General features: G+C 46.1%; 1 protein-coding gene across 1 annotated transcript in view; it reads right to left on the bottom strand.

Moving 5' to 3' along the window:
- The window catches only part of MSH6 (mutS homolog 6), a 162,680-nt gene that overhangs the window by 53,445 nt on the left and 82,803 nt on the right, over positions 1-26,432 (bottom strand). Inside the window, exon 8 of the mRNA XM_069234038.1 lies at positions 17,464-17,618. Within this exon, the coding sequence (XP_069090139.1) occupies positions 17,464-17,618 (155 nt within the window). The remainder of the gene's footprint in view (positions 1-17,463; positions 17,619-26,432) is intronic.

Below are 26,432 nucleotides of genomic sequence, written 5' to 3'. Positions count from 1 at the left end.
TTGTTTAGGAGCCTTAAGTCTATAAATCGGTCTGAAAACTCCTTCCCGACCTTTCTTTGCTGCTAGAAAATAGCGGGAGTACACCCCTTTCCCTCTGTGTGTGACTGGAACCTTTTCCATTGCTTTTTTCTGTAACAGAGCATGAGCCTCTTTGTGTAATAAGGTCATGTGAGCCGGATTGCATTTGGTTGGTGGCAAGTGCGGAGGAGGTTGCCGGAAAAGAAGAGAGTACCCATTCTCTACAATGTTGAGCACCCATTTGTCTTTTGTTATGCCACGCCACTGGTGAATGAACGCTGTGATACTTCCCAACCGGAGTGGTGCACGGTATTAAGGGAAGCAAATCCTCATTGTTTTGCGGGAGCTTTGGGGGTAGACTGCTGTGGTCTGCTTGACCCTCGATCTCTTGTGGCTTTACGAGACTGGAAAAGTGGACACCCTTGTTTCTGTTGTGGCCTCTGGGACCAATGAGGGGTTTGAACCCTCTGTTGGAAGGGGTGCCTGTCGTAAGGCCTATATCTTCGCCTGAAGTCCTTCCTTCTCTTGAGGCCCACTGCCCTCATGGTGTCCACCTCCGCTTTCATACGTGCCATCTCATCTGTGTGGGTTCCAAAAAACGAGTTTCCGTTAAACGGAAGGTTTAGGATACGCTGCTGCGCTTCCTGCTTCAATCCTGTGAGTCTTAGCCAGGAAGACCTTCTCACACAGACCCCATGCGCGTAACCATGTGCTGCCAAGTCTGCACCATCTGCTGCCGCACTGATGACCTGATTGGAGACCAGACTTCCCTCCTGAAGGATCTCCTGAAAATCCTGACTGTCCTCTCTAGGCAATTTTTCTGTAAACCTGCTTAGTGAGTCCCAGAGTGAGCGATCGTATCTGCCTAGGAGTGTGGAGGCGTTTGAAACCTTCATCATGGAAGCCGCCGTGCCACACATTTTTCTCCCCAGAGAGTCCAGGTGTCTACTCTCCTTGTCCGTGGAACCGTGGAGGATGATGCCACTGAGTGCGTCTTCCGGGCTGCAGCCAATATGACAGTCTGGCGGTGGATCAGTCCTGAGAAACAAAGGATCTTGATCGGAGGTTGGCTGGTGCTAAAAAGGTGTCCATGGTTGGTTGTAGAAGGCCAGGCACCAGCGGTAACAATTTCTTTGAAACCGCCCTGTTTTGCAGGGTTTCAAAGATTACGGTTGAGGAGGTTGAAGGCTACGGGACCTCAATATTCAATTTCTGTGCTCCCGAGAAGCACCTCGTTAAAAGTTGTAATGTCGTCCACCGGGGAAACTCTAGCTGGTGGAGAATCCGTTAGTCTGGGAGTACCCTCTTACTGAAGACCCAAACGATGTGGACCAAGAAGGAGACTTTCTGTGACTGTGATCTTGATCTGGATCTTCTCTGGGAGCGTGACCTGCTCCGAGTTCTTGTTGCAGCTCGCCAAGGCCTAGTGGCAGACTGGCAAGATGCGGAACAAGCCTGTTCTGTCCGCACTGTTGGGGATGGTGTCCTCGGGAGAGAAGCCGAAGGCGAGTACATTCTTGAGTATTGCGAGTCTGGAGAAGCAGAAGCAGTAGTTTTATTAAGACTTTCCAACCACCTTGGCGATAAGTTGATGGGCGAGATGTGCCCAGACAAAGCGACTCTCGACCGCCCAGACGAACCACTCCTTATGGAGACCACTGGACTTGGAGTGTTCTTATCAGCCGGCGGTAGCCAACGCTCTTCTCCCTGTGAGATAGGCAACACCTGTGTCGACGTCGAAAGTTGCAACGACGAAGGGAGTACCACTGACTGCTCTGGTCTCGACGTCTAGCGCCTCGACGGTGACCGGTGGTCCCTTGACCGCGACCTGCTCCACGTCGTGGGCCACGCCGTCGAGTGATGGGCTGCCAACGACAGATGTCTTTGTTCTCGCCGTTGATGGCACGGAAGACAACGTCTATCGCCTCGAGGGATGCGAGGCCTTCGACGGCGAATGAGCACTTTTCACCGATGTTGCTAATGCTTACTTCCCTGGGCCCAGCTATGGGGCTTTGGAAAGTTTCTCTTATTGCAATTTTGAAAGGGACTGTTATATTAACCTCTTAAATGCGGGCGTCGGCCACTGGCCGACGCCCACACACCCTCCCTGGTGCGGGTCACGACCAGTGGCCGACACCAGGAAGGGCATTAATAAATCCTCGGGTGCGTCGCACCCGAGGATTTATTTTTTATTTTTTCCCCCCCCGCGGGAGACACGGAAGCTACCGTGTCTCCCCCCGCCCCCCACCCGCCCCTTTGTGACGTTGCAAAGGTGTTTTCCCCATGAAAGCAGGAAGCAGCCTTGCGGCCGCTTCCTGCTTTCATGGGGATAACGGCCTTTTTCACGTTCGGGAAGGCCTCGTAAGAAAGGGGAGAGTCTCCCCTTTCTTACGAGGCCTTCCTGAAAGTGTTTCCTGGCCCCCGGTCGCAGCTGTGCTGCGATTGGGGGCCAGGAAACACTTTAAGGTTTCCTGGCTCCCCCGATCGCAGCACAGCTGCGATCGGGGGGGTCAGGAAACATTTTGAAAAGGCCTCGTAAGAAAGGGGAGAGTCTCTCCTTTCTTCTGAGGCCTTCTGAAACGGTTTCCTGGCCCCCGATCGCAGCACAGCTGCGATCGGGGGCCAGGAAACCCCACTAGACACCAGGGATTTCACTTTTGGGGGGCAGCCCCCCCCCCCCCGGAAAACGGGCCGCCCCCCCCCCCGGATAATTTTCCTAAAAAAATAAAAAGGTAGGTGCCCCCTGGGGAGGGGGGGGGGGGGGGCGCGAAAAAAAAAGAAAAATGAAATGACAGGGGGTCGCCCGTGGGCAGGTTGACCCCCTGTGGGGGCAATTTTTTTTTTTAGATGTTGTAGGGTTTCCCTGGGGGCCATTTTGGCCCCCAAGGAAACCATACAACAACTAAAAAAAAATATATGTATATATCTATATATATATATCTATGTAGATAGATATATCTAGGTACATGGATATATCTATAGATATATCTATGTAGATATATATATATATATATATATATATATATATATATATATATATATATATATATATATATATATATAGGTAGATCTGTATCAAAGAGATTTATAAAGCGCGCTACTCACCTGTGAGGGTCTCAAGGCGCTGGGGGGGGGACGGGGGGGAGGGAAAGGGGCTAGGAGGTTCACTGTTCAAAAAGCCAGGTTTTGAGGCCCTTCCTGAAAAGAAGTAGGTTTTGGGTCTTGCGAATGTGGGTTGTGAGTGCGTTCCATGTTTTGGGTGCAATGTAGGAGAAGGATCTGCCCCCGGTAGTGGTGTGTTTGATGCGGGGGTCAGAGGCGAGAGAGAGGTCAGCTGAACGGACGTTTCGTGTGGGGGTGTGGAAGGTGACTCTCGTTGAGGTAGGCAGGGCCTGTGTTGTGGAGTGATTTGTGTGTGAGGATGAGGATCTTGAAGGTGATCCTTTTGTCAATGGGGAGCCAGTGGAGGGATTTGAGGTGTGGAGAGATGTGTTCGTGTCGGTGGAGGTCGAGGATGAGTCGTGCTGCTGAGTTCTGGATGCGTGTAGTTTGCACTTGAGTTTTAGAGTGGTGCCGGCGTAGAGGGCGTTTCTGTAATCAAGCCTGCTGCTGATGAGTGCGTGAGTGACAGTTTTTCTGGTCTCTGTGGGGATCCATTTTAATGTTTTTCAGTATACGGAGTTTGTTGAAGCATGAGGAGGTAAGAGCGTTGATTTGTTGGGTCATAGAGAGGGAGGAGTCTAGGATGATGCTGAGGTTGCGTGCGTAGTTGGCGGGGGTGGGTGCAGGGCCTAGCGTGGTGGGCCACCATGGGGGGTCCCAGGTTTTTTTGGTGAGGGCCAAAGAGGATTATTTTGGTTTTGCTTGAGTTGAGTTTCAGGTGGTTGGCTGTCATATATACATCACTTTTGTCAATATGTGTGTGGTTTCCCTGGGGGGGAAAAGGGTCCGACTTGTCTAGTGGCAGTTTTAGTGCCATAAAGAAGCGCAGAAGGTTTATATGCCTACTGCAAAGAGCACATCTGTATTTTATGTAAATAGCTGAGTACATTAGTAAAGTCTATGGAGAGATGAAGGGCACTTTTGCTGGGTGGTAATGAGGGAATCCGAGGAGGAGGGAGTGGGAGCACCAATAATGATTGTTGGACTGGGCGCAGGAGGTGCTAAAGACTGTGACGAATGGTATGTGACAAGGTGTTTTTTGAGTGTCTTGAAAGTACGTGCTGATTGAGGGAAGAAGCGCAGGTAAGGTGGCCTCTACTGTTGCACGTATCTCACACACACCATCGATTTTGTGACTGTCTACGTAGGCTAGTGTTTTAGAGCAACAGTTTAGCCAATAGCAGAGATGGCATCTTGATGGATGACTGCTGCCTGCACTCTGGTTATAGAGGACCGCTCTGACATAGGATCAGAGACTGAGACATCAGATACTGAGACAGCATCTGAGGGATAGGACAATGGCGCAGACTCTGGGAGTGATTTTTCAGTCAGAGGAGTCCCATTCGAAAACTCCTCTTCCAGTACATTATGAGGGAGGTGATGAGGACAGTCCTGCTGTCTCTTCGCAAGCTGTTCGTGCAACTGGGTAATAGTGGGTTAGGCCAACCCAGAGAGCAGGTGAATGCGGCGGCAAGCAGAGAGAGAGTGCTCTCTTGGGAGCTCACCAATTTAGTTCAGCCCCAAATTCCACCACCCAAATCATATTGTGGAGACATCAAAATTGTCTATGGCAAAACAAACTGGTTTTGTAAGGCAGGCACCTGTGTTTTTGGTCCTGGATTCGGCGGCCATATAGAGAAACACACTAAACCCAAACATTTCTGGAAACTAGACATTCGGGGGGAGTCCACAGAGGTGTGACTTGTGTGGATTCCCCAAAGTTTTCTTACCCAGAATACCCTGCAAAGCTGAAATGTTGAGAAAAAACTCTATTTTTCTTGCATTTCTGTCACACAAACTACAGGAATATGCTGGGATCCACAACATTCCTACCACCCAGTGACTCCTCACCTGTCCTGATAAAAACACTACCCCACTTGAGTGCCTACACCTAGTGCCTGTGTCAGGAATGGATCACCCCAGGGTCAACAGCTGCCTCACGTAAGGACCAACATTGACCGTTGTGTGATCTATTCCTGTCGCAGGCACCAGGCCTAACCACACAAGTGAGGTATCATATTTATCGGGAGACTTGGGGGAACGCTGGGTGGAAGGAAATTTGTGGCTCCCCTCAGATTCCAGAACTTTGTCACCGAAATGTGTGGAAAACGTGGTATTTTAGCCACATTTTGAGGTTTGCAAAGGATTCTGGGTAACAGAACCTGGTCCGAGCCCCACAAGTCACCTCATCTTGGATTCCCCTGGGTTTCTAGTTTACAAAAATGTGCTGGTTTGCTAGGTTTCCCCAGGTGCCGGCTGAGCTAGAGGCCAAAATCCACAGGTAGGCACTGTTTTCTATGAAAAAATGTGATGTGTCCACGTTCTGTTTTGGGGCATTTCCTGTCGCGGGCGCTAGGCCTACCCACACAAGTGAGGTATCATTTTTATCGGGAGACTTAGGGGAACGCCGGGTGGAAGGAAATTTGTGGCTCCTCTCAGATTCCAGAACTTTCTGTCACCGAAATGTGAGGAAAACTTGTTTTTTTGGCCACTTTTTGAGGTTTGCAAAGGATTCTGGGTAACAGAACCTGGTCCGAGCCCCGCAAGTCACCCCTCCTTGGATTCCCCTAGGTCTCTAGTTTTCAGAAATGCACAGGTTTGGTAGGTTTCCCTATGTGCCGGCTGAGCTAGAGGCCAAAATCTACAGGTAGGCACTTTGGAAAAAACAGCTGTGTTTTCTATTAAAAAAATAGGATGTGTCCATGTTGTGTTTTGGGGCATTTCCTGTCGCGGGCACTAGGCCTACCCACACAAGTGAGGTATCATTTTTATCGGGAGACTTGGGGGAACACAGAATAGCAAAACAAGTGTTATTGCCCCTTATCTTTCTCTACATTTTTTCCTTCCAAATATAAGAGAGTGTGTAAAAAAGACGTCTATTTGAGAAATGCCCTGCAATTCACATGCTAGTATGGGCACCTCGGAATTCAGCGATGTGCAAATAACCACTGCTCCTCAAAACCTTATCTTGATCCCATTTTGGAAATGCAAAGGTTTTCTTGATACCTCTTTTTCACTCTTCATATTTCAGCAAATGAATTGCTGTATACCCAGTATAGAATGAAAACCAACTGCAGGGTGCAGCTTATTTATTGGCTCTGGGTACCTAGGGTTCTTGATGAACCTACAAGCCCTTTATATCCCCGCAACCAGAAGAGTCCAGCAGACGTAACGGTATATTGCTTTCAGAAATCTGACATCGCAGGAAAAAGTTACAGAGTAAAACATAAAGAAAAATGGCTGTTGTTTTCAGCTCAATTTCAATATTTTTTTATTTCAGCTGTTATTTTCTGTAGGAAAACCTTGTAGGATCTACACAAATGACCCCTTGCTGAATTCAGAATTTTGTCTAGTTTTCAGAAATGTTTAGCATTCCGGGATCCAGCATTGGTTTCACACCCATTCCTGTCACTAACTGGAAGGAGGCTGAAAGCACCAAATATAGTAGAAATGGGGTATGTCCCAGTAAAATGCCAAATTTGTGTTGAAAAATTCGGTTTTCTGATTCAAGTCTGCCCGTTCCTGAAAGGTGGGAAGATAGTGATTTCAGCACCAGAAACCCTTGGTTGATGGCATTTTCAGGGAAAAAACCACAAGCCTTCTTCGGCAGCCCTTTTTTCCCATTTTTTTGGAAAAAACAAAATTTTCACTGTATTTTGGCTATTTTCTTGGTCTCCTCCAGGGGAAACCACCAACTCTGGGTACCATTAGAATCCCTAGGATGTTGGAAAAAAAGGACGCAAATTTGGCGTGGTTAGCTTATGTGGACAAAAAGTTATGAAGCCCTAAGCGCGAACTACCCCAAATAGCCAAAAAAGGGCTCAGCACTGGGGGGGGGAAGGCCCAGCAGCTAAGGGGTTAAAAAAAAAAATTTTTAAAAAAAACTCCATAGAAAGAAAGCATTTTAGCCTGTTTATGAATATAGTCTGCATTGCTGTTGTACACACGTATAAATGAGTTTGGTATGAAAATTGTCTATTAAAAATTATATATATATATATATTTTTTTTTTTCGTGCATATTTCATACTTTTACATGTGTGTATTTTATGTATGCTCCGGGGTCCCCGCACGGGGGTGGGAATATTCAATGTTTCTGACTTTGATGAGGATACCCCTGGAAGAGAACCTTTTCTCCCCACAATTAGCATACTGGTGCCCCCATGTAAGTCCCTCGTATATGGTACCCAGGGTATTGGGGTTCCAGGGGATCCCTATGGGCTGCAGCAGTTATTCTGCCACCCATCGGGAGTCCATGCAAAGGGCTCTGCAAGCCTGCCATTGGAATCTGCATGAACCGGGTGCATGCACCCAGTTTCTCTACAGGTAACTGCACCAGGTCACTGCAAGTCACCTCTATGGTAGGCCCTCTCAGCCCAAAGGGCAGGGTGCAGGTACCTGTGTGTAGCAGAGGTGCCCCCATGAACTCCAGCTCGATTTTACTGGACTTCGTGAGTGCAGAGACGCCATTTTATATATATACTGGACATAGATCACTACTTATGTCTAGCTACATAATGGTAACTCCGCACCTGGGCATGTTTGGTATCAAACATGTCTGAATCATACCCAAATACTGTTGCAAGTATTGGAAGTATGATTCCATGCACTCTGTGGGCTCCTTAGAGGACCCCCATTGCTACCAGCATTGCTACCACCGGTGTTAGAGTTTTGCAGGCAGCCCAAGCTGCTGCCACTCCTCAGACAGGTTTCTGCCCTCCTACTGCTTGAGCTGATCAACCCCAGGAAGGCAGAATACAGGATTTCCTCTGGGAAAGGGGTGTTGTACCCTCTCCCTTTGGAAATAGGTGTGACTGACTTGAGAGGGGGTAGCATCCCCAAACCACTGGTTTGTTTGAAGGGCACCTTTGGTGCCTTCTGTGCATAAATCACCACCCCCTCAAATGTCTGCTCTGGCGCGAAACTGGACAACGGTAAGGGGCGTGATCACTCCCCTGTCCATCACAGGGGTGGTGCTCAGAGCTCCTCCAGAGGGTCCCTGGGTTTTCCCATCTTGGAGTCAAGGTTGACAGGGAACACAGGGAGCAACTGAGTGGCCAGGCCAGGCCAGGCCAGGCAGGTGACGTCCGAGGCCCCCTCAGATAGGTAGTTACCTGCTTAGGTGACCAAGCCCCCTCAGGGGTGGGTCCTCAGATTCGGCTTGCAAGTCTCCAGCAGGACTCTGCTTCAACATCTGGCCTCAGGAACCGCGACTGGACTCTCCAAGAATGTACAAGCTGCAGATCCGCAAGGAAGACTCTTTTGCAACATTGTATCTGTAACTACTGCCAGCTTTGCAACATTTTCCTGGCTGTGCATCCTAAGAAGACTGCAACTCTTCAGCCTGCACAAGAAGAAGGAATCTCCCTTGGGGTGAAGGCATCACTCCCTTGTAACTACAGGTACCTGGCTGCATCGACAACTGGCTGCGTGGATCTTCCCTTATCCTGAGTGGTGTGGGTCTTGCATCATGGGTGGTGGTCCGGAGAGTCTCCCTTGGTGTCCTCTACCAGCTGTCGCACTTTGGTGGTGGTAAGTCCTTTCCACTCCACACAAGACAGTACCCCCGTGCACCACGTCCTTGCAGCTGCCAAGGCATGTTTGCTTCACCTCCAAGGGGAACTTCAGGTGATGTTTAGCTCCAGCCCCCAGCACTCCCTCCTGCAACTCCTGGGCCTCTGACGACATGGGACTACATTATATAACAATTTGGTTTCCTAGTACTCCTAGCTCCCCTCTACACGATTTACTTACCTTGGTGCGGGCCCTGTGTTTGCATTCCACTTTCTTAGCATATGGTTTGGGCTCCCTCTAAGGCTACTATTGCTTATTGCTATTGTACACTGTTTTTTTAAACTTTTTAATGCTGTGTGTGTGTGTGTGTGTGTGTGTGTGGAAAATGTCACTTACCCAGTGTACATCTGTTTGTGGCATTGTGGCATGAGACGCTGCAGATTCACATGCTGTGCATTATCCTGCCATCTAGTGTTGGGCTCGGAGTGTTACAAGTTGTTTTTCTTCGAAGAAGTCTTTTTGAGTCACGAGACCGATGGACTCCTCCCATTTCGGCTCCATTGCGCATGGGCGTCGACTCCATCTTAGATTGTTTTTCCCGCAGAGGGTGAGGTATGAGTTGTGTATCTAGTAATAGTGCCCATGCAATTGAGTAAGTATGTATGTACATAATGTGTCTAAAAGTGATTTATATTTACAAGTTTTATTAATATGTTATTTATATATATATATATATATATATATATATATATATATATATATATATATATATATATATACACACACATACATACATACATATATATACATAAAAATTCTGATCAACTTATAACGGCTACAGGCTCCCGGGGAGGCGGGAGGGCGCATGTGAATCTGCAGCGTCTCATGCCACGAACAGATGTACACTGAGTAAGTGACATTTTCCGTTCGGTGGCATGTGTAGCTGCAGATACACATGCTGCGCATAGACTAGTAAGCAGTTATCTCCCAAAAGCGGTGGTTTAGCCTGTAGGAGTTGAAGTTGTTTGAAATAATGTTCGTAATACTGCCTGTCCTACTGTGGCTTGTGTTGTTAACACATCCACACAGTAATGTCTTGTGAATGTATGAGGCGTAGACCATGTGGTTGCCTTACAAATTTCTGTCATAGGTATATTTCCTAGAAAGGCCATTGTGGCGCCTTTTTTCCTAATGGAGTGTGCTTTTGGTGTAATAGGCAGTTCTCTCTTTGCTTTAACATAGCAAGTTTGAATACATTTCACTATCCATCTGGCAATGCCTTGTTTGGATACTGTATTTCCTGCATGAGGTTTTTGAAAGGCTACAAACAATTGTTTTGCAAAATTGTTTTGTTCTATCAATGTAATACATTAGTGCCCTTTTGATGTCTAATGTATGTAATGCTCTTTCGGCTACTGAGTCTGGTTGTGGAAAAAAGACTGGGAGTTCCACAGTTTAATTTAGGTGGAACGGTGATATAACTTTTGTTTAAAACTTTGGATTTGTGCGTAGAACCACTTTGTTTGTGTATTTGTATAAAGGGTTCTTGTATGGTAAATGCTTGTATTTCACTTACTCTTCTAAGAGATGTGATATCTATTAGAAAGGCTACTTTCCAGGTTAAGTATTGCATCTCACAAGAGTGCATGGGTTCAAATGGTGGACCCATGAGTCGTGTTAATACAATATTGAGGTTCCATGAGTGAACTGGTGGTGTTCTTGGGGGTATGATTCTCTTTAGACCCTCCATAAATGCTTTTATGACTGGGATTCTAAAAAGTGATGTTGAATGTGTAATCTGCAGATAGGCAGATATTGCTGTGAGATGTATTTTAATAGAAGAAAAAGCTAGCTTTGATTTTTGTAAGTGTAATAAGTAGCTTACAATGTTTTTTGTGGACGCATGTAGTGGTTGAATTTGATTATTATGGCAGTAATAAACACATCTTTTCCATTTATTTGCGTAACAATGTCTTGTAGTAGGTTTCCTAGCTTGTTTAATGACCGCCATACATTCTTGTGTAAGGTCTAAATGTCCAAATTCTAAGATTTCAGGAGCCAGATTGCTAGATTGAGCGATGCTGGATTCGGGCGTCTGATCTGTTGTTTGTGTTGAGTTAACAGATCTGGTCTGTTTGGTAGTTTTATATGAGGTACTACTGACGGGTCTAGTAGTGTCGTGTACCATGGTTGGCGAGCCCAAGTTGGTGCTATTAGTATTAGTTTGAGTTTGTTTTGACTCAACTTGTTCACTAGATACGGAAGGAGTGGGAGAGGGGGAAAGCGTAAGCAAATATCCCTGACCAACTCATCCATAACACATTGCCCTTGGAGCGAGGGTGTGGGTACCTGGACGCGAAGTTTTTTCATTTTGCGTTTTCTTTTGTTGCGAATAGGTCTATTAGCGGTGTTCCCCAGTCTTGAAAGTAAGTTTGTAGTAACTGGGGATGAATTTCCCATTCGTGGATTTGTTGGTGATCTCGACTGATCTTGTCTGCTAACTGGTTTCGAATTCCTGGGATGTACTGTGCTATTAGGCGAATGTGATTGTGAATCGCCCAATGCCAAATCTTTTGTGCTAAGAGACACAGCTGTAATGAGTGTGTCCCTCCCTGTTTGTTTAGGTAATACATTGTTGTCATGTTGTCTGTTTTGACAAGAATGTGTGTGTGTGCTATTAACGGTTGGAATGCTTTCAATGCTAGAAACACTGCTAGTAGTTCTAGATGATTTATATGAAGCTGGCTTTGATGAGCGTCCCATTGTCCCTGTATACTGTGCAGGTTGAGGTGTGCTCCCCACCCCATCATGGAAGCATCTGTTGTGATCACGTATTGAGGCGCAGGGTCTTGGAATGGCCGCCCTTGGTTTAAATGTATAGGATTCCACCATTGAAGAGAGGAATATGTATGGCGGTTTATCAACACTAGATCTTGAAGTTGACCCTGTGCTTGTGTCCATTGTGTTGCTAGGCACTGTTGTAAGGGCTGCATGTGTAGTCTTGCGTTTGGGACAATGGCTATGCATGAAGACAATGCCTAGAAGTTTCATCACAAACCTTACTTGATAGTGTTGGTTTGGGTGCATGTTTAGTATTACGTTTTGGAATGCTTGTACCCTTTGTGGACTTGGAGTGGCAATCCCTTTTTGTATGTTGATTGTTGCTCCTAAGTATTGTATTTGACACGGTTGTAAATGTGATTTTTGGTAGTTTGCGAACCCTAACTTGTGAAGGGTTTCTATGACGTATTTTGTGTGTTGACGACACTGTTGCTGAGTGCTGGTTTTTATTAACCAATCGTCTAGGTAAGGGAATACGTGTATGTGCTGTCTCCCGATATGTGCAGCTACTACCACAAGGCATTTCGTGAATACTCTTGGTGCTGTTATCCCGAACGGTAACACTTTGAATTGGTAATGTACTCCTTGGATTACAAATCTTAAATATTTCCTGTGTGAAGGATGTATAGGTATGTGGAAGTAAGCATCCTTCAGTCTAATGTTGACATGTAGTCCTGTTGTTTGAGCAAGGGAATCACGTCTTGAAGCGTCACCATGTGAAAGTGATCTGATTTGATCTAAAGATTTAGTGTTCTGAGATCTAAGATGGGTCTCAGTGTTTTGTCTTTTTTTGGTATTAGGAAATACAGGGAGTAAACACCTGTTCCTTTCTGATGTTTGGGTACTAGTTCGATTGCATCTTTTTGTAACAATGCTTGGACTTCTAGTTGTAATAGATCCAAGTGCTGTTTGGACGTGCGCTTTTGGAGGCACATTTGGTGGTAATTGTAGGAATTCTATGCAATAACCATGTTGGATAATGTTTAGGACCCACGAGTCCGTAGTTATGTGTTTCCAATTTTGGTAATAATCTGAGAGTCTCCCCCCCACTGGTGTTGTGTTGGGGATTTGTGACGTTGGAGTCACTGTTTAGTTTGTGGGGTTTTTGGGCTTTGGAATTTCCCTCTTGTTTTAGGGAACTGTCCACCCCTATATTGTCCCTGAAAGCCTCCTCTTTAGTATTGGCCCTGGTATGTGGGTCTAGCCTGTGAGGTGGAAGGCTCTGTGCTTTGGGCCCGAAACCCCCCTCTAAAGTGTGGCTTCCTAAAGGTGCCTCTGCTGTGTGGAGAGTAGAGCGCACCCATGGCTTTGGCTGTATCAGTGTCTTTCTTTAGCTTTTCTATAGCTGTGTCCACCTCCGGCCCAAACAGTTGTTGTCCATTAAAAGGCATATTCAGCACAGCCTGCTGGATCTCTGGCTTAAATCCGGAGGTGCGTAGCCATGCGTGTCTCCGAATGGTAACTGTTGTGTTTACTGTTCTGGCGGCTGTGTCTGCTGAGTCCATTGCAGATCTTATTTGGTTGTTGGAAATACCTTGGCCCTCCTCCACAACCTGTTGGCCACGCTTCTGAAACTCTTTGGGAAGGTGTTCAATGAAATGTTGCATTTCGTCCCAATGTGCCCTGTCGTATCTTGCCAATAAAGCTTGTGAATTGGCAATTCGCCATTGATTGGCTGCCAGTGCTGCTATCCTTTTCACTGCTGCATCGAACTTCCGACTTTCCTTGTCGGGTGGTGGTGCATCCCCAAAAGTCTGAGTTTGCCCTTTTCCGGGCTGCTCCTACTACCACTGAGTCAGGAGTTAGCTGTTGCGTTATGTACACAGGGTCCGTAGGGGGAGGTTTGTACTTGTTCTCGACCCTAGGTGTAATGGCTCTGCCTTTGACTGGGTCTTGAAACACCTGTTTAGCGTGTTTTAACATGCCTGGTAACATAGGCAAACTTTGGTATTGACTATGTGTTGATGACAGGGTATTAAATAAAAAGTCATCCTCTATAGGTTCGGAATGCAGTGCTACGTTATGAAAAGTAGCTGCTCTGGAGACCACCTGCATGTAAGCAGTGCTGTCTTCAGGTGGTGATGGTCTTGCCGGGTAGCATTCCGGACTATTATCAGATACTGGTGCATCGTAGAGATCCCATGCATCTGGGTCATCTTGGCTGATCCCTGTGTGCGTTGGGATTTGCATCATTGGAGGTGTTGCAATTGGGGACAGTTGTGGTGAGTGCGGTGGAGGTGGCTGTGGTGAAAAACGTGGTGGTGTTTTTTCTTTAGCCACCTTTGCTTTTGGATGCTTTTCTGTTTCATGGAAAGCTAGTTTCCGCTTCATTTTAATTGGGGGAAGAGTTCTTATTTTCCCGGTGTCCTTCTGTATATGGAGCCTCCTCTGTGTATAGTCTGGCTCTCCCGTCTAGTTCTTGTCCAAATTTATGGCCTTGTAGTTGTGAGGAAAGGCCTTGTTCCTCAGTATAGGAGCTTTGTTTTGGCTCAGAGGCTGGATGTTTCAGCACCGAAACCTTTTCAGCAGTGTTTTTTTGGCTCTGAAGCAACTTTTTTTTTAGGTTTCGATCTCTCGATGCAGAGTTTGGTCGGAGCCGGTATCTCGGTGCAGAGTTTGGTCGGAGCCGGTATCTCGGTGCAGAGTATACTCTGTGCCGGTATCTCGACCGGAGTCGGATGTCTTCGGCTGGTGTGTGCCCTTTTTCGGTGCTGATGCTTTGTCACCGTGCTTACGGTTAAAGCCATGGCCTGATGGCGGTGGCGTCCCCTAGGCTTTCATAACTGGAGTGAGTTTTGGCCGGGCCTGTTTTACTCACGGTTGGTTGCCTTGCAGGCTGCGCACTCTGTCTCGTCCGAGTCCGAATCAGGAATGGAGAAGGTCTCCTCTTCTTCCACGTCTGGATGTCCAACCGGCGTCGACACCATTTGAAGCCTTCGAGCTCTCCGGCCCCTTAGCGTTTTCTTCGACCGAAATGCCCGACAGGCCTCGCAGGTATCCTCGTTGTGTTCGGGGGACAAACACAAATGACAGACCAAATGCTGGTCTGTATAAGGATACTTAGTGTGGCATTTGGGGCAGAAGCGGAATGGGGTCTGTTCCATGAGCCTTGAAGACGCACGCGGTCGGGCCGACAAGGCCCCGCCGGGGAGTGGAAGCCCTGAAGGGCCGCCGGAGCTCTTTTCTTCAGTGTCGATGTGCTATTGCTAACCTGATACAGAGCGCAAACAATACCGTCAAATTTTCCAAATGTTAACCAACTTTTCCGAACCGAAACACAGAGCGAAGAGGAACACGTCCGAACCCGATGGCGAAAAGAAAATCTAAGATGGAGTCGACGCCCATCGGCAATGGAGCCGAAATAGGAGGAGTCCCTCGGTCTCGTGACTCATAAAGACTTCTTCGAAGAAAAACAACTTGTAACACTCCGAGCCCAACACTAGATGGCAGGATAATGCACAGCATGTGTATCTGCAGCTACACATGCCACCAAACATACATACATATATATACACATACATACATATATATACACACACATACATATATATATATACACACACACACATATATATATATATATTATTTACTTACCTCCTGTTGGAGGGCTGCCTCTAGTATTTTCTGATACGGTGTTCCAAAAGTAAAGTACCTTTCTTTTTGTACAACCAAGTGTTTTCTTTCTTGTGTGTGTAAGTACTGTGTGACTGCAATGGTACACACCACGCCAGCTTCCTACACAAAGCAGCAGCCAGCCCTGCAAAGCCTCAGCGCACAGCTCCCTGGTATCAACGCAAAGCGATACCAAGCCCCGCAAAGCCTTGCCACACAGCTTGTCAGAACAGACCTGAGAACGCAAAGCCTTGTAGAGCCACACAGTGCAGACCGTGCACCAGGATTTAAAGGTACTGTGTTCAGCTGGCCCAGGTGGGTCCCTGTAGCCGGCTTGCGCTCCATCACGGTCAGCCTGACTTTGTCCTGGTCCAGCACGCCTAGATAACCACAGTTGGCACTTTTTGCTTCTATGCACTATTCACCGAAAAGAACGTTGGATTAAACCCAAATCTGTGACTGGGGGTGAGTGTTTGCATTGTTCAGCACTCAGTCCATCATCCTTTGGTGTTGCTAAAGTTGCTGTAAGTGGGAAGGGTATGCCCAGATGTGGGTCCCATGCTCACTATGGCACTGGAATCAAGCTAGCCTGGCGGATGAAGGGTGATACCCTGAAACTGGTCCCAGGATGCTTGTTTCTGGTCCAGGGAGGACCTGGCCTGGCAGTTCAGGCTGGACTGTTCCCATAAGGAACAGGGTCAAGACTGGGGTGGCATGGTGAGCAAAAGAAAGATGGATTGAACCCAGATCCGTGACTGGGGAGTATTTGCATTGTTCAGCACTCCATCCATCATCCTTTTGTGTTGCTAAAGATACCCATGCTGTAGTCAGGGGTATAATGCAGGCTCCACTAGGGCAAGGGGGCCCACACCCTTCATGAGGCCCCCCTCCTCCTGCCTCAGGACTATAAACATAAGGGAGTCTCTCAAGGGCCCCACAACACCTTATACACTGGACTCCATCATTTTGCCTTACACCTTTAGCTGTAGAACTAGTTACATGCATGCTGTTTTACCTTTGGATACGTTTAAATTAGTTTTAGACACATTTAAATAGGCTTCATATTACATTCTGAATCTGCTTTAGTGGGTGTAACTATTTGGGCCATGACTGAATCGACATTAAATCACCCACAAGAATGGAGGGCACCACGCTATGCTCACCCAGCACAATGACCTTCGCTTCATTCCACGCATAATGGATTATTATACCAAGCTTTTACCCTAACCTCAGACTTGCATCACCAATACACTACTAACATAGGCCACAATGCCTGAACACATTTCACATTCATATTCTGACACCTTATTACCTCACACTGCAGGGACAGCAACACGTTGATAGTACAACACTGGTCGTCACATATGACATCAAAACACTTGGCACATAAAACATACCAGAAGCCAATACTTTCATCCAAGCTCACTCCTAGGACTAGCGTTTACTAGTAAGTGTGCTTTAGTGACTCATCAAGAGTATGAAGTGCCATATAAATACAAAATGTATTCAATTCTCTACATCGTTTTGTTTGCAGAGGTGGCAGAATATTCAGCAACAGTTTTTTAGCTTCTGATGATTAAGTGTACTAGAGAGCCTCTGCCTTCTTCTCCACTACCCATAACAAGAACAAATGAGACAGACTTCTCAAAGCAAGTTCACAACCACTGCCAAGTAAACTCTTCATAAGAGGTCTGGAGGATTAATTTAAGGGTGTTTTTTGCAGCAACTGAAAAGAATTAAATCAAACCTTAGTATCTTTAGCAATCACTTCAAGAACTACATTTTGGTTCACATCACTATAATTTGCCCCGTTTCGCATAAAGTGTTCATACTCTTCCTAATAAATGTTGCAGTAGAGATGTATTCTATGTGACTATAGGAGACAAGTTCAAAGATGAAATTACATTTAAGTTTGGGGAATATATCCTTTCCTTTCATCAGTTCAAACTGGTGAACAAAGCGAAAACTGAATAAAAGGAAAGCTGTATTAAACAGTCAAAGAAAATAATCTGGAAGGCTTGTGGTCATACTGTTCACTGAAATAAATAAGTGTATGCACCGATGCTCACTACAGTTGTCAAATGCGGGATTGTTCTGGAGGTTTTACAAAAGAGGGGGAAATAAGCAGAACTGCACACCTCTTTTCAAAGTCAAGCACATATTCTAAATCACAGTTCAGCGCCATGTTGCTAAAATCTAGTAATTTTAGATAGTTGTGTTAACACAGTAATGTTTAGGCAATCAACAAGGAGTAATGTACAACTTTCAAGAAGTTAAGATATTAATGTACATCAAAAAATAAAAAATTTGCACCTACCATATGGCCAAGACGTACTGTTGCGTTGTGTGAATAATCCTCCACCAAAGAGTGGTAGTGTGTAGAAAACAAAGTGCGACATTTTATATTTTGAGCAAGTTCTTTTACAACCGCATTAGCAATTGCTGTTCCATCAAATGTAGCGGTGCCTCGACCTACAAAGGAAAGTATTCTTAGAACTGTATTGAGTTTAACATATCCAGATTCAAGAGATCGTGAGATACACTATCCTAGAGAAACTCTTCATCTTTAGTCAAATGGGTCACTAAAAGTAGAAGCTAAGCACTATGCTTTGATAGGTTAGTTTGTATTGATTTGTGATAGGTAGAGAGGGAAGAAGGAATGGTTTCTTACCTGTAACTCCAGTTCTCTCGTAGGGGTATTTCCATGATAGTCATAAGCACTGAATAGTTCCGCGCGCCTGCGGGGACCCCGGAGCACTGTTGTGAAGTATATTCTTAAGTGCAATTATCAGCCCCTTGAAAAAAAAGGTCTGTGAAAAACACTTAAGAATAACAATGTGCAGCCTATGTGAACAGCTACACAGGCCAAATTGTTAAAATAAAAAACAGTTGTAGTGTAAATTCACGTTTAAACATCTATTTATTCTATAAATATATTAACAAATACATTCTCATATTTTATTTACACCTCTCATGAGAATAAAACAATGCAGGGCAGTGTAGCCCATAGGCTGCCATTATACAGAATGAAAATAGAGCTGTGCCTTTAAGAAAGTAAAGCCTTCCTGTTTCCCATCATGCACAGCAAAAGGCAGTTGCCTCAGTTCTGTTTTGGAGGCTTGTAAACTGACATGAAGAAACAAAACATTTGTTGGAGTACCAACCTCAATAATATTCATGTTCTATGTCAACTCCACCGGGGAGGAGGGAGGGTTGCTTATGACTATCATGGAAATACCCCTACGAGAGAACTGGAGTTACAGGTAAGAAACCATTCCTTCTCTCGTAGGGGATTTCCATGTATAGTCATAAGCACTGAATAGAGTAGCAAGCCCATCCCCATAACCGCGGTGGAGTAGACAGAAGAATACTGAGAAAACATGAATCATGCAAATAAATTCTTGAGCAAGGCCTGTCCAACCTGCGCATCTGCCCTAGCGTCTGTGTCAAGGCAGTAATGCTTAGTAAAGGTATGGACCGACTTCCAAGTGGCAGCCTTGCATATTTCTGCCAAAGGGACATTTCTCATCAAGGCTGCAGTAGCTGCCTTCCCTCTAGTAGAGTGGGCTTTTGGCCTACCAGCAAGGGATTTGTTTGCTAACTGATAACATAACATTATACATGAAACAATCCACCTGGTTAAAGATTGTTTAGACGTGCCCAACCCTGTTCTAACTGGGCCATAGTTAATAAAAAGCTGTTGTGACTTCCGTAAGCTTTTTGTCCTGTCCAAGTAAAATTGCAAGACTCTTTACATCCAGAGAGTGCAGAGTTCTCTCAGCAGGAGTAGTTGGATTTTGAAAGTCCGTAATGAAATTGTTTGGTTCACATGGAAGTCGGAGACTACCTTAGGTAAAAATTTTGGATGAGTTCTCATTACCACTTTCGCAGAATGAAAAACTGTGTAGGGTTCTTGAGCGCAAAGGGCCTGGATTTCGCTAACCCTACGCGCTGAAGTGATTGCCACCAGAAAAGCAGCTTTCCATGTGAGATGTTGCAGCGATGCCTTATGTATCGCCTCAAATGGAGGCAGCATCAGACGTGATAAGACAACATTCAGTTCCCATGGAGGAGAAGGCTTTCTAATGGGGGGAAAAACCTTTTTTAAACCTTCCAGGAAGTCCTTAATAATCGGAATCCGAAAAAAGGAAGTTTGTGAAGGACTCTTTCTGTATGCCGTTACAGCAGCCAAGTGAACTTTTATTGATGACAGTTGTAAGCCCGATTTTGCCAAACTTAACAAGTATGGCAGGATAGATTGCTCTCCACAGGAAACCGTGTCAATGTTGTTGTCTAAGCACCAGATGCAGAATCTCTTCCACTTGCTTGCATAAGCTGATCTTGTGGAAGGGCGCTTTGCTTCTTTCTAGAATTTCCATACAGTCCTGTAGGTAGGTTCAAGTGTCCATATTGCACTAGCTCAGGAGCCATGCTGCCAAACTCAACGATGAGAGGTTGGGATGAGATATCTGCCCTCTGAACTTCGTGAGCAGGTCCGGACGATAAGGTAGCCTGATGTGTGGTTTGAGTGACCGGTGAAGAAGGTCTGGGAACCACCACTGGCGTGGCCACTCCGGAGCAATTAGGATCATTTTGGTCTGAGCATTGGACAGCTTCATGAGGACCGCCGGAATCAGGGGAAGCGGTGGAAAGGCGTAAAGAAATGCTCCTGACCAGCTTATCCACAGGGCATTCCCCAGTATCCCTGGATGGTAATATCTGGAGGCGAAGTTTTGGCATTTTTTGTTTTCTGGGGTTGCGAATAGGTCTATAGAGGGGGTACCCCATAGTGTGAAAATGGAACGAACGACGTCGTCGTGTAGCACCCATTCATGGTTCTCGTCCATTACCCGACTGAGGGGATCCGCTTGAACATTCTGGATGCCGGGCAGGTGAGTTGCCACTAGCGACAGGTTCCTGGCTAGAAGCCAATGCCAGATTGTCGGAGACTCTCTGGATAAAATTCTGGACCTGGTGCCTCCTTGTTTGTTCACGTAGTACATTGTGGCCACGTTGTCTGTCTGGAGAAGGAGAGTTTCTGTTCTCAGAGAGGGAAGGAAGGCTTTGAGCGCAAGGTGGACTGCGCGAAGTTCCAGCAGGTTGATGTGATAGAGACTCTCTCTTTGTGACCCCTCGCCTTGGACTCGAAGATGTTCCATGTGCGCCCCCCATCCGAGCAGGGACGCATCTGTTACAATGGTTTGAGCTGGAGGCTGTTGTTGGAACGGAATCCCCACCAAGAGATTGCTGGGTAAACACCACCACTTGAGGGATTGTAGGGCGTGAGGAGAAAGAAGGACTTTGTTCTCCCAATTGACCCTCAGTTGACACCACTGATCCTCCAGGTTTTCCTGTAATGGTCTCATATGGAGGCGAGCATTGGGAACAAGATGGATACAAGACGCCATCGAGCCCAGTAGAGAAGCTATTAGTCTTGCAGTGGCCTGAGGACTTTCCTGCAGTTGTTTGCACTTTTGGAGAATCGATAATCGTCGTTCCTCCGAAGGAAACACCTTTCCTAGCTTGGTATCTATAATGGCCCCTAAGTAATGCAACCTCTGAACCGGCGTTCCTGTGGATTTCAGGAGATTGACTTGAAGACCGAGCTTCTGCAACAGCTGTAGAGTCCATTTGAAATGTTGCGCCTCGAGATAACTGGAGGCCTTTATGAGCCAATCGTCTAGATAGGGGTAGACAAATATTCGCTGTTTCCTCAAGTGGGCGGCTACCACCGCCATGCATTTGGAAAAAGTTCTTGGCGCTGATTTGAGGCTGAAAGGTAGAACCGCAAATTGGTAATGACGTTTTCCGACGGTGAACCTTAGGAATTTTCGATGTTTCTTGGTCACCGGAATATGAAAGTAAGCGTCGCAAAGGTCTATTGCACAGAGCCAGTCGCCCTGACGTAGATGTGGGTAAATTTGGTGCAAGGATAGCATCCTGAATTTCTCTTTGCGAATCCACTTGTTTGCGGTCCTTAGATCTAAAATGGGACGAAACTCTTGTTTGTCTTTTTTCGGTACAAGGAAATATCTCGAATAAATCCCCTTCCCTTGCTGGCTGATCGGGACGGGTTCTATCGTTCTTTTTTGCAATAGGATAGGGACTTCTAACTGAAGAGTTTCGAGATGGCGGTTGGCTGTCTTGGGTGGAACAGATGGTAGAGAACTGGTGAATCTGAGAGCGTAACCATGTCTCAATATTCAATACCCAGGCGTCTGATGTGATGCGTAGCCACTCGTCCAGATGATTTGATATACTTCCCCCTACCGGAGTGGATAACGGAGGAGGGGGAAGTAAAGATTCAGGGCTTAGACGTGGGAGCCTGTCGAGTTGTCTGAGTTAGAGGTGTTGAACGACCCCTTGTCGACCTTCACTGTGTGGAGAAACCCCTTTGATGCTGCTGTTGCTGTTGCTGCTGCTGCTGCTGATGCTGCTGGGGGCGCGAAGACATCCAGTGTGGTGACTGATACCGGTGGGTGAAAAGTCGTCGTTGATATGGCCGGAATACCTTTCGTTGTTCTTTCGGTCTTTCCATGTCTACCGCTTTCAGGGTATCTAGTTCAGCCTTCATTCTAGCCATCTCGTCATCGGCATGAGAACCGAACAAGGTGGAGCCCGAGAAAGGTACATTTTGTATTCTCTGTTGTGCTTCCGGTTTGAGTGATGTAAGTCTCAACCATGCATGCCTCCGGAGTGCTATTCCGTGAGCATAATTGTGTGCGGATAGCACCGAAGAGTCAGCTGCAGCACTTATAACTTGGTTAGAAACCATGGCTCCCTCACCCACGACCTCCAGGAAATCTTCCCTTTTGTCTTTAGGAAGATGTTCCGCAAACTGCATTATAGAGTCCCAGAGGGCCCGATCGTATCGCCCTAATAACGCAGTAGCGCTGGCTGCTTTCATCGTGATGGCTGCAGTAGAACATACTTTTCGTCCTGCAGCATCTATCTTTCTGCTCTCTTTATCTGGAGGTGAAGAGGAAGATGGTGATGTTGAATGCAATTTCTTTGCCGCTACTATGACCACCGAATCCGGTACTGGGTCCGACCTCAAGAATAGAGGATCTTGTTCTGGTGGACGATATTTTTTAATAAGTCTGGAAGGAGCAGACTTCGTTGCGGCCGGTGCAAGGAAAATATCCATGGCTGGTTCAAGGAGACCTGGGACCAGTGGAAGCAAAGGTCTGGAAGATGTCCTGTGATGTAAGGTCTCGAAGATTACTGACATCGATGGGGCAGGTACCGCCAGCGGGATGTTCAGTTTGGTCGCCCCTCGTACTAAGACCTCTTGGAACGTATTCACATCATCTATGGGGGACACTCTCGGGGACGGTAAGTCTGATAGGGTTGGAGAGTAGTCCCGTGTAGACGAAGAAGAACGCCTGTGATGTGAATGTTGAGATCTCTGTGATTCCTGACTGTGGCGCCGAGAGGAAAATGAGCATCTAGAGGAATGTCCAGAACGTCTTACAGATCGCGTTGGAGTCCTCAAAACAGACTCTGAAGGAGGAGCCGGAAGAGGAGCCGTAGGTGTTACCGGCGTCTGCGGCAAAGGCGATTGTCGAGAAGAGAGTTGTGGAGACGCTGGAAGCAGGATGAGTGAGGCCGAGGATTCTGACGTTGTATAAACCCTTCTAGGCCTTTTTGATTGTCGTCTCGATGTCGACACACTCCTCGACGTCGAAGTACAGTGACGGCGAGTGCCCCTCTACGTCGATTCTTCTCGTCGTTGAGATCCTCTCGACGACGACCCCCGACGTCGCTGTGGTGACTGTGAACGCCTCCGACGTCGAGCACTCTCCCTCGACGTTGATCGCCCTCGCCGTGTCGACGGCGACCCAGATCTCTACGACGAGTGTCCACGCCGTCTCAACGGCGAAATAGCTGTCGACGGCGAACGATGTCTCTTTCTCGCCGGTGAACCACTCCTCAACGGCGAGCATGTTGGCGCCGTTCCCTGTCTCGACGTCCTCGGAGACCTGTGCTGTTTTTGAGCAGGTCTGGTTGGAGTTAGAGGAAACAGGGTGAGCCCTGGTAGAAGACTGACCTTCTCCTCACTCTGTGGTAGAATGACCACTTTTTCTCCTGTCCTCTTTCGCCTGGAGTTGGATTTTCTCCCGGTCACGAAGAGTCCTTCTGGAGAAAGTTTTGCAGATGTCACACGACTCCGGTTTGTGGCTGGATGGAAGGCAAATTATACAGACCCGATGTGGATCCGTTTTGGCCTTTTTTCTGCCACAAGAAGGGCATTTGTCAAAAAGTGAAGGCATTTCTGAAGTAGAAAAACCTCAAAATTCTGTCAGAATTTAACAGAAAAAAATAGGAAATGATCACTCAATGTTACAAACGTCGAGGGAAATTGAAATTCAAAATATTTTTAATGAATTTCTGTCACAAAAAGATTTTGTGAGGTAGAGCTCAATGCTTCAGGGTCCTGTCAGAAAGGAGCCGGAAAAAAGAACTGAGGCAACTGCCTTTTGCTGTGCATGATGGGAAACAGGAAGGCTTTACTTTCTTAAAGGCACAGCTCTATTTTCATTCTGTATAATGGCAGCCTATGGGCTACACTGCCCTGCATTGTTTTATTCTCATGAGAGGTGTAAATAAAATATGAGAATGTATTTGTTAATATATTTATAGAATAAATAGATGTTTAAACGTGAATTTACACTACAACTGTTTTTTCTTTTAACAATTTGACCTGTGTAGCTGTTCACATAGGCTGCACATTGTTATTCTTAAGTGTTTTCACAGACCTTTTTTTTTTTCAAGGGCCTGATAATTGCACTTAAGAATATACTTCACAACAGTGCTCCGGGGTCCCCGCAGGCGCGCGGAACTATTCAGTGCTTAGGACTATATATGGAAATCCCCTACGAGAGAATTACATTTTCAGTGAGAACAGGTTTTGCTCAAAAGAAATATACCTTTCAGCTCTACAAGATAAAAATTGTGATTTACACTTAAATTTAATATATAGAGTTGATATGACGTAGCGACTCTGGATCAGGCAACCATGCCTTCTGCTCACACTGGATTGACTTGAAGCTCATCCAAGTACCGTTCTAGCCTAAAAACAGTTCAGCCACGTAGTGATATTGTACCTTGGGTGTGATACACATTACTACATCAGACTTTGATATGACAGGTGGGAATGAAAAGGTATCTATAATACTAGTCCTCCATCATAGATAATCTCTAAATCCATAAACCAAAAATAGGTTCTATAAACATTTCACAATCTATATATTGCGTTTAGTTTTAAAAAAGAAACCTATGATGACAATTTTCTACTTTAACTTTTTTTTTAAATTTTCCAAGTGCAACTAATTAACCCATATCAATCAAAGCCATAATTTGCAGGAACAGTTAAGCAACTCATTTCTTGAAGGTGACAGATTATGAACCAAAAAAGAAAAAAACTAGACTCAAAGCTAGGTATCTAGTCCTTGGAACAGAAGGGTCAGAGGCCTATGTATACAGCGAGAGAGGCCATACTGGACAAATAGGATAATGGATAAATTGTGTCCTTCCTCCTAGTTTTTTTCTACAATAAGCAGTAGAATAGGCAGCTGACAGATGATTTGGGGGCGACTAAAACGAGAAACCGTATTGAATACAGTCCATGAAAACTGATCACACAGGGGGGTTTGAGTTTCCAGAGTTTCTCAATAGTTGTGTCAACCTCGGGTCCAAGTAGATGTTTCCAATCAAAGGGCATGTTGAGCACTGCCTGTTGGATTTCCGGTTTAAACCCGGAAGATCTTAACCATGCATTCCTACCGATTGTTATGCTAGTGTTTATACTTCTAGCTGCTTTATCGGCTGCATCAAGAACAGATCTGATTTGATTATTGGTGACTGCTTGTCCCTCCTCAATTTGTTGTGCTCTTTTGATGCTCTTTTAGTATATATATTGCAAGAATTCTTGCATTTCATCCCAGTGTGCCTTGTAATACCTTGCTAACAGGGCTTAGGAATTGGCAATACGTTATTGGTTAGCTGCTTGCGTAGCTACCCTTTTACAAACTGCATCAAACTTTCTGCTTTCCTTGTCAGGGGGAGTGGTATCCCTGAAGATTGGCCACTGGCTCTTTTTCTTGCTGCAGTGACTACAATAGAGATTGGTGGTACCTGTTGTGTGATATAAACTGGGTCTGTTGGCGCAGGCTTATATTTGGCGTCCATTCTCTGGGTTAAATCCCTAGCCTTACCAGGCAGCATTGGTAAAAACTGGTAGCGTGAGTGAGTGGAAGACAATGTGTTAAAAAAAAGACTCTTCCTCCAAAGGATCAGCATGCATCTGAACTCCATGGTAGGCAGCTGCTCTAGAAATGAGCAGAGTGTAAGCCGTACTATCCTCTGGTGTTGAAGGTTTGGACAGAGGTCTGGGTCATTTAGTGGTATAGGATCTGGGTCAGATAAGTCCCAGGGGTCCATTGTATCTCCATGTGAATATGTATGAGAATGTGTTGGTGAGGGCAATGATGGTGGAGAGAATTAAAGTTGTGGTGAATGTGGTGGAGAAATCTGTAAAGGTGATGGTTTCTTCTTTCTTTTAAATATCTTTGCTGGTGGTGGAGCAGTAGCAAGAGTCTCTTGAAACGCCAGCTGTCTCTTGGTTTGTGGAGGAGGTGAAGAATGATTTTCCCCATCTCCTTATGGATATGTATCCTTCTTTGTTTGGAGTCCATGATTTCAAGGATTGGCTGAATATCAGAGTGGCCTGGCTCCGGCATGTAGGTACACCCCTCGGTATTCCCTTTGGAGTGAGTGTGAGTGTAACTACAAGGGAAACCACCCCCCGGCACTAGCCAGACCAGAGGCAATCCGCCCCCGACTCCGGGCTATTATAGACCTACCACTCCATGAACTACTTGTTCAGGTAGGCCATTCATTATTTTACTTTGAGCACTTCACTTACTGCTTGTGCTCCGACCCTGACGAATGCCCCTGACCTACCAGCACTTTGTGAGGGCAGAAACATGTTGGTCATACGTATTTCTTTTTAGACTCTAAGAGACATTATCCTCGAATGAGCCTCCCCCCCTGTTCTTAGCCTTACCAGCATGCACCCCCATTAAAACTAAGTAGTAGCAACTGGTGACATGCATGGTAAGGAAAATGTCACTTACCCAGTGTACATCTGTTTGTGGCATTAGTCGCTGCAGATTCACATGCTGTGCATAGTCCGCCGTCTGGTGTTGGGTCGGAGTGTTACAAGTTGTTTTTCTTCGAAGAAGTCTTTTCGAGTCACGAGACCGAGGGACTCCTCCTACTTTG

This window comes from Pleurodeles waltl, chromosome 5 (assembly GCF_031143425.1).
Source record: "Pleurodeles waltl isolate 20211129_DDA chromosome 5, aPleWal1.hap1.20221129, whole genome shotgun sequence".
NCBI lineage: Eukaryota > Metazoa > Chordata > Amphibia > Caudata > Salamandridae > Pleurodeles > Pleurodeles waltl.
Note: the sequence above shows the minus strand (reverse complement) of the source record. Positions and strands in the feature narration are given on the sequence as shown.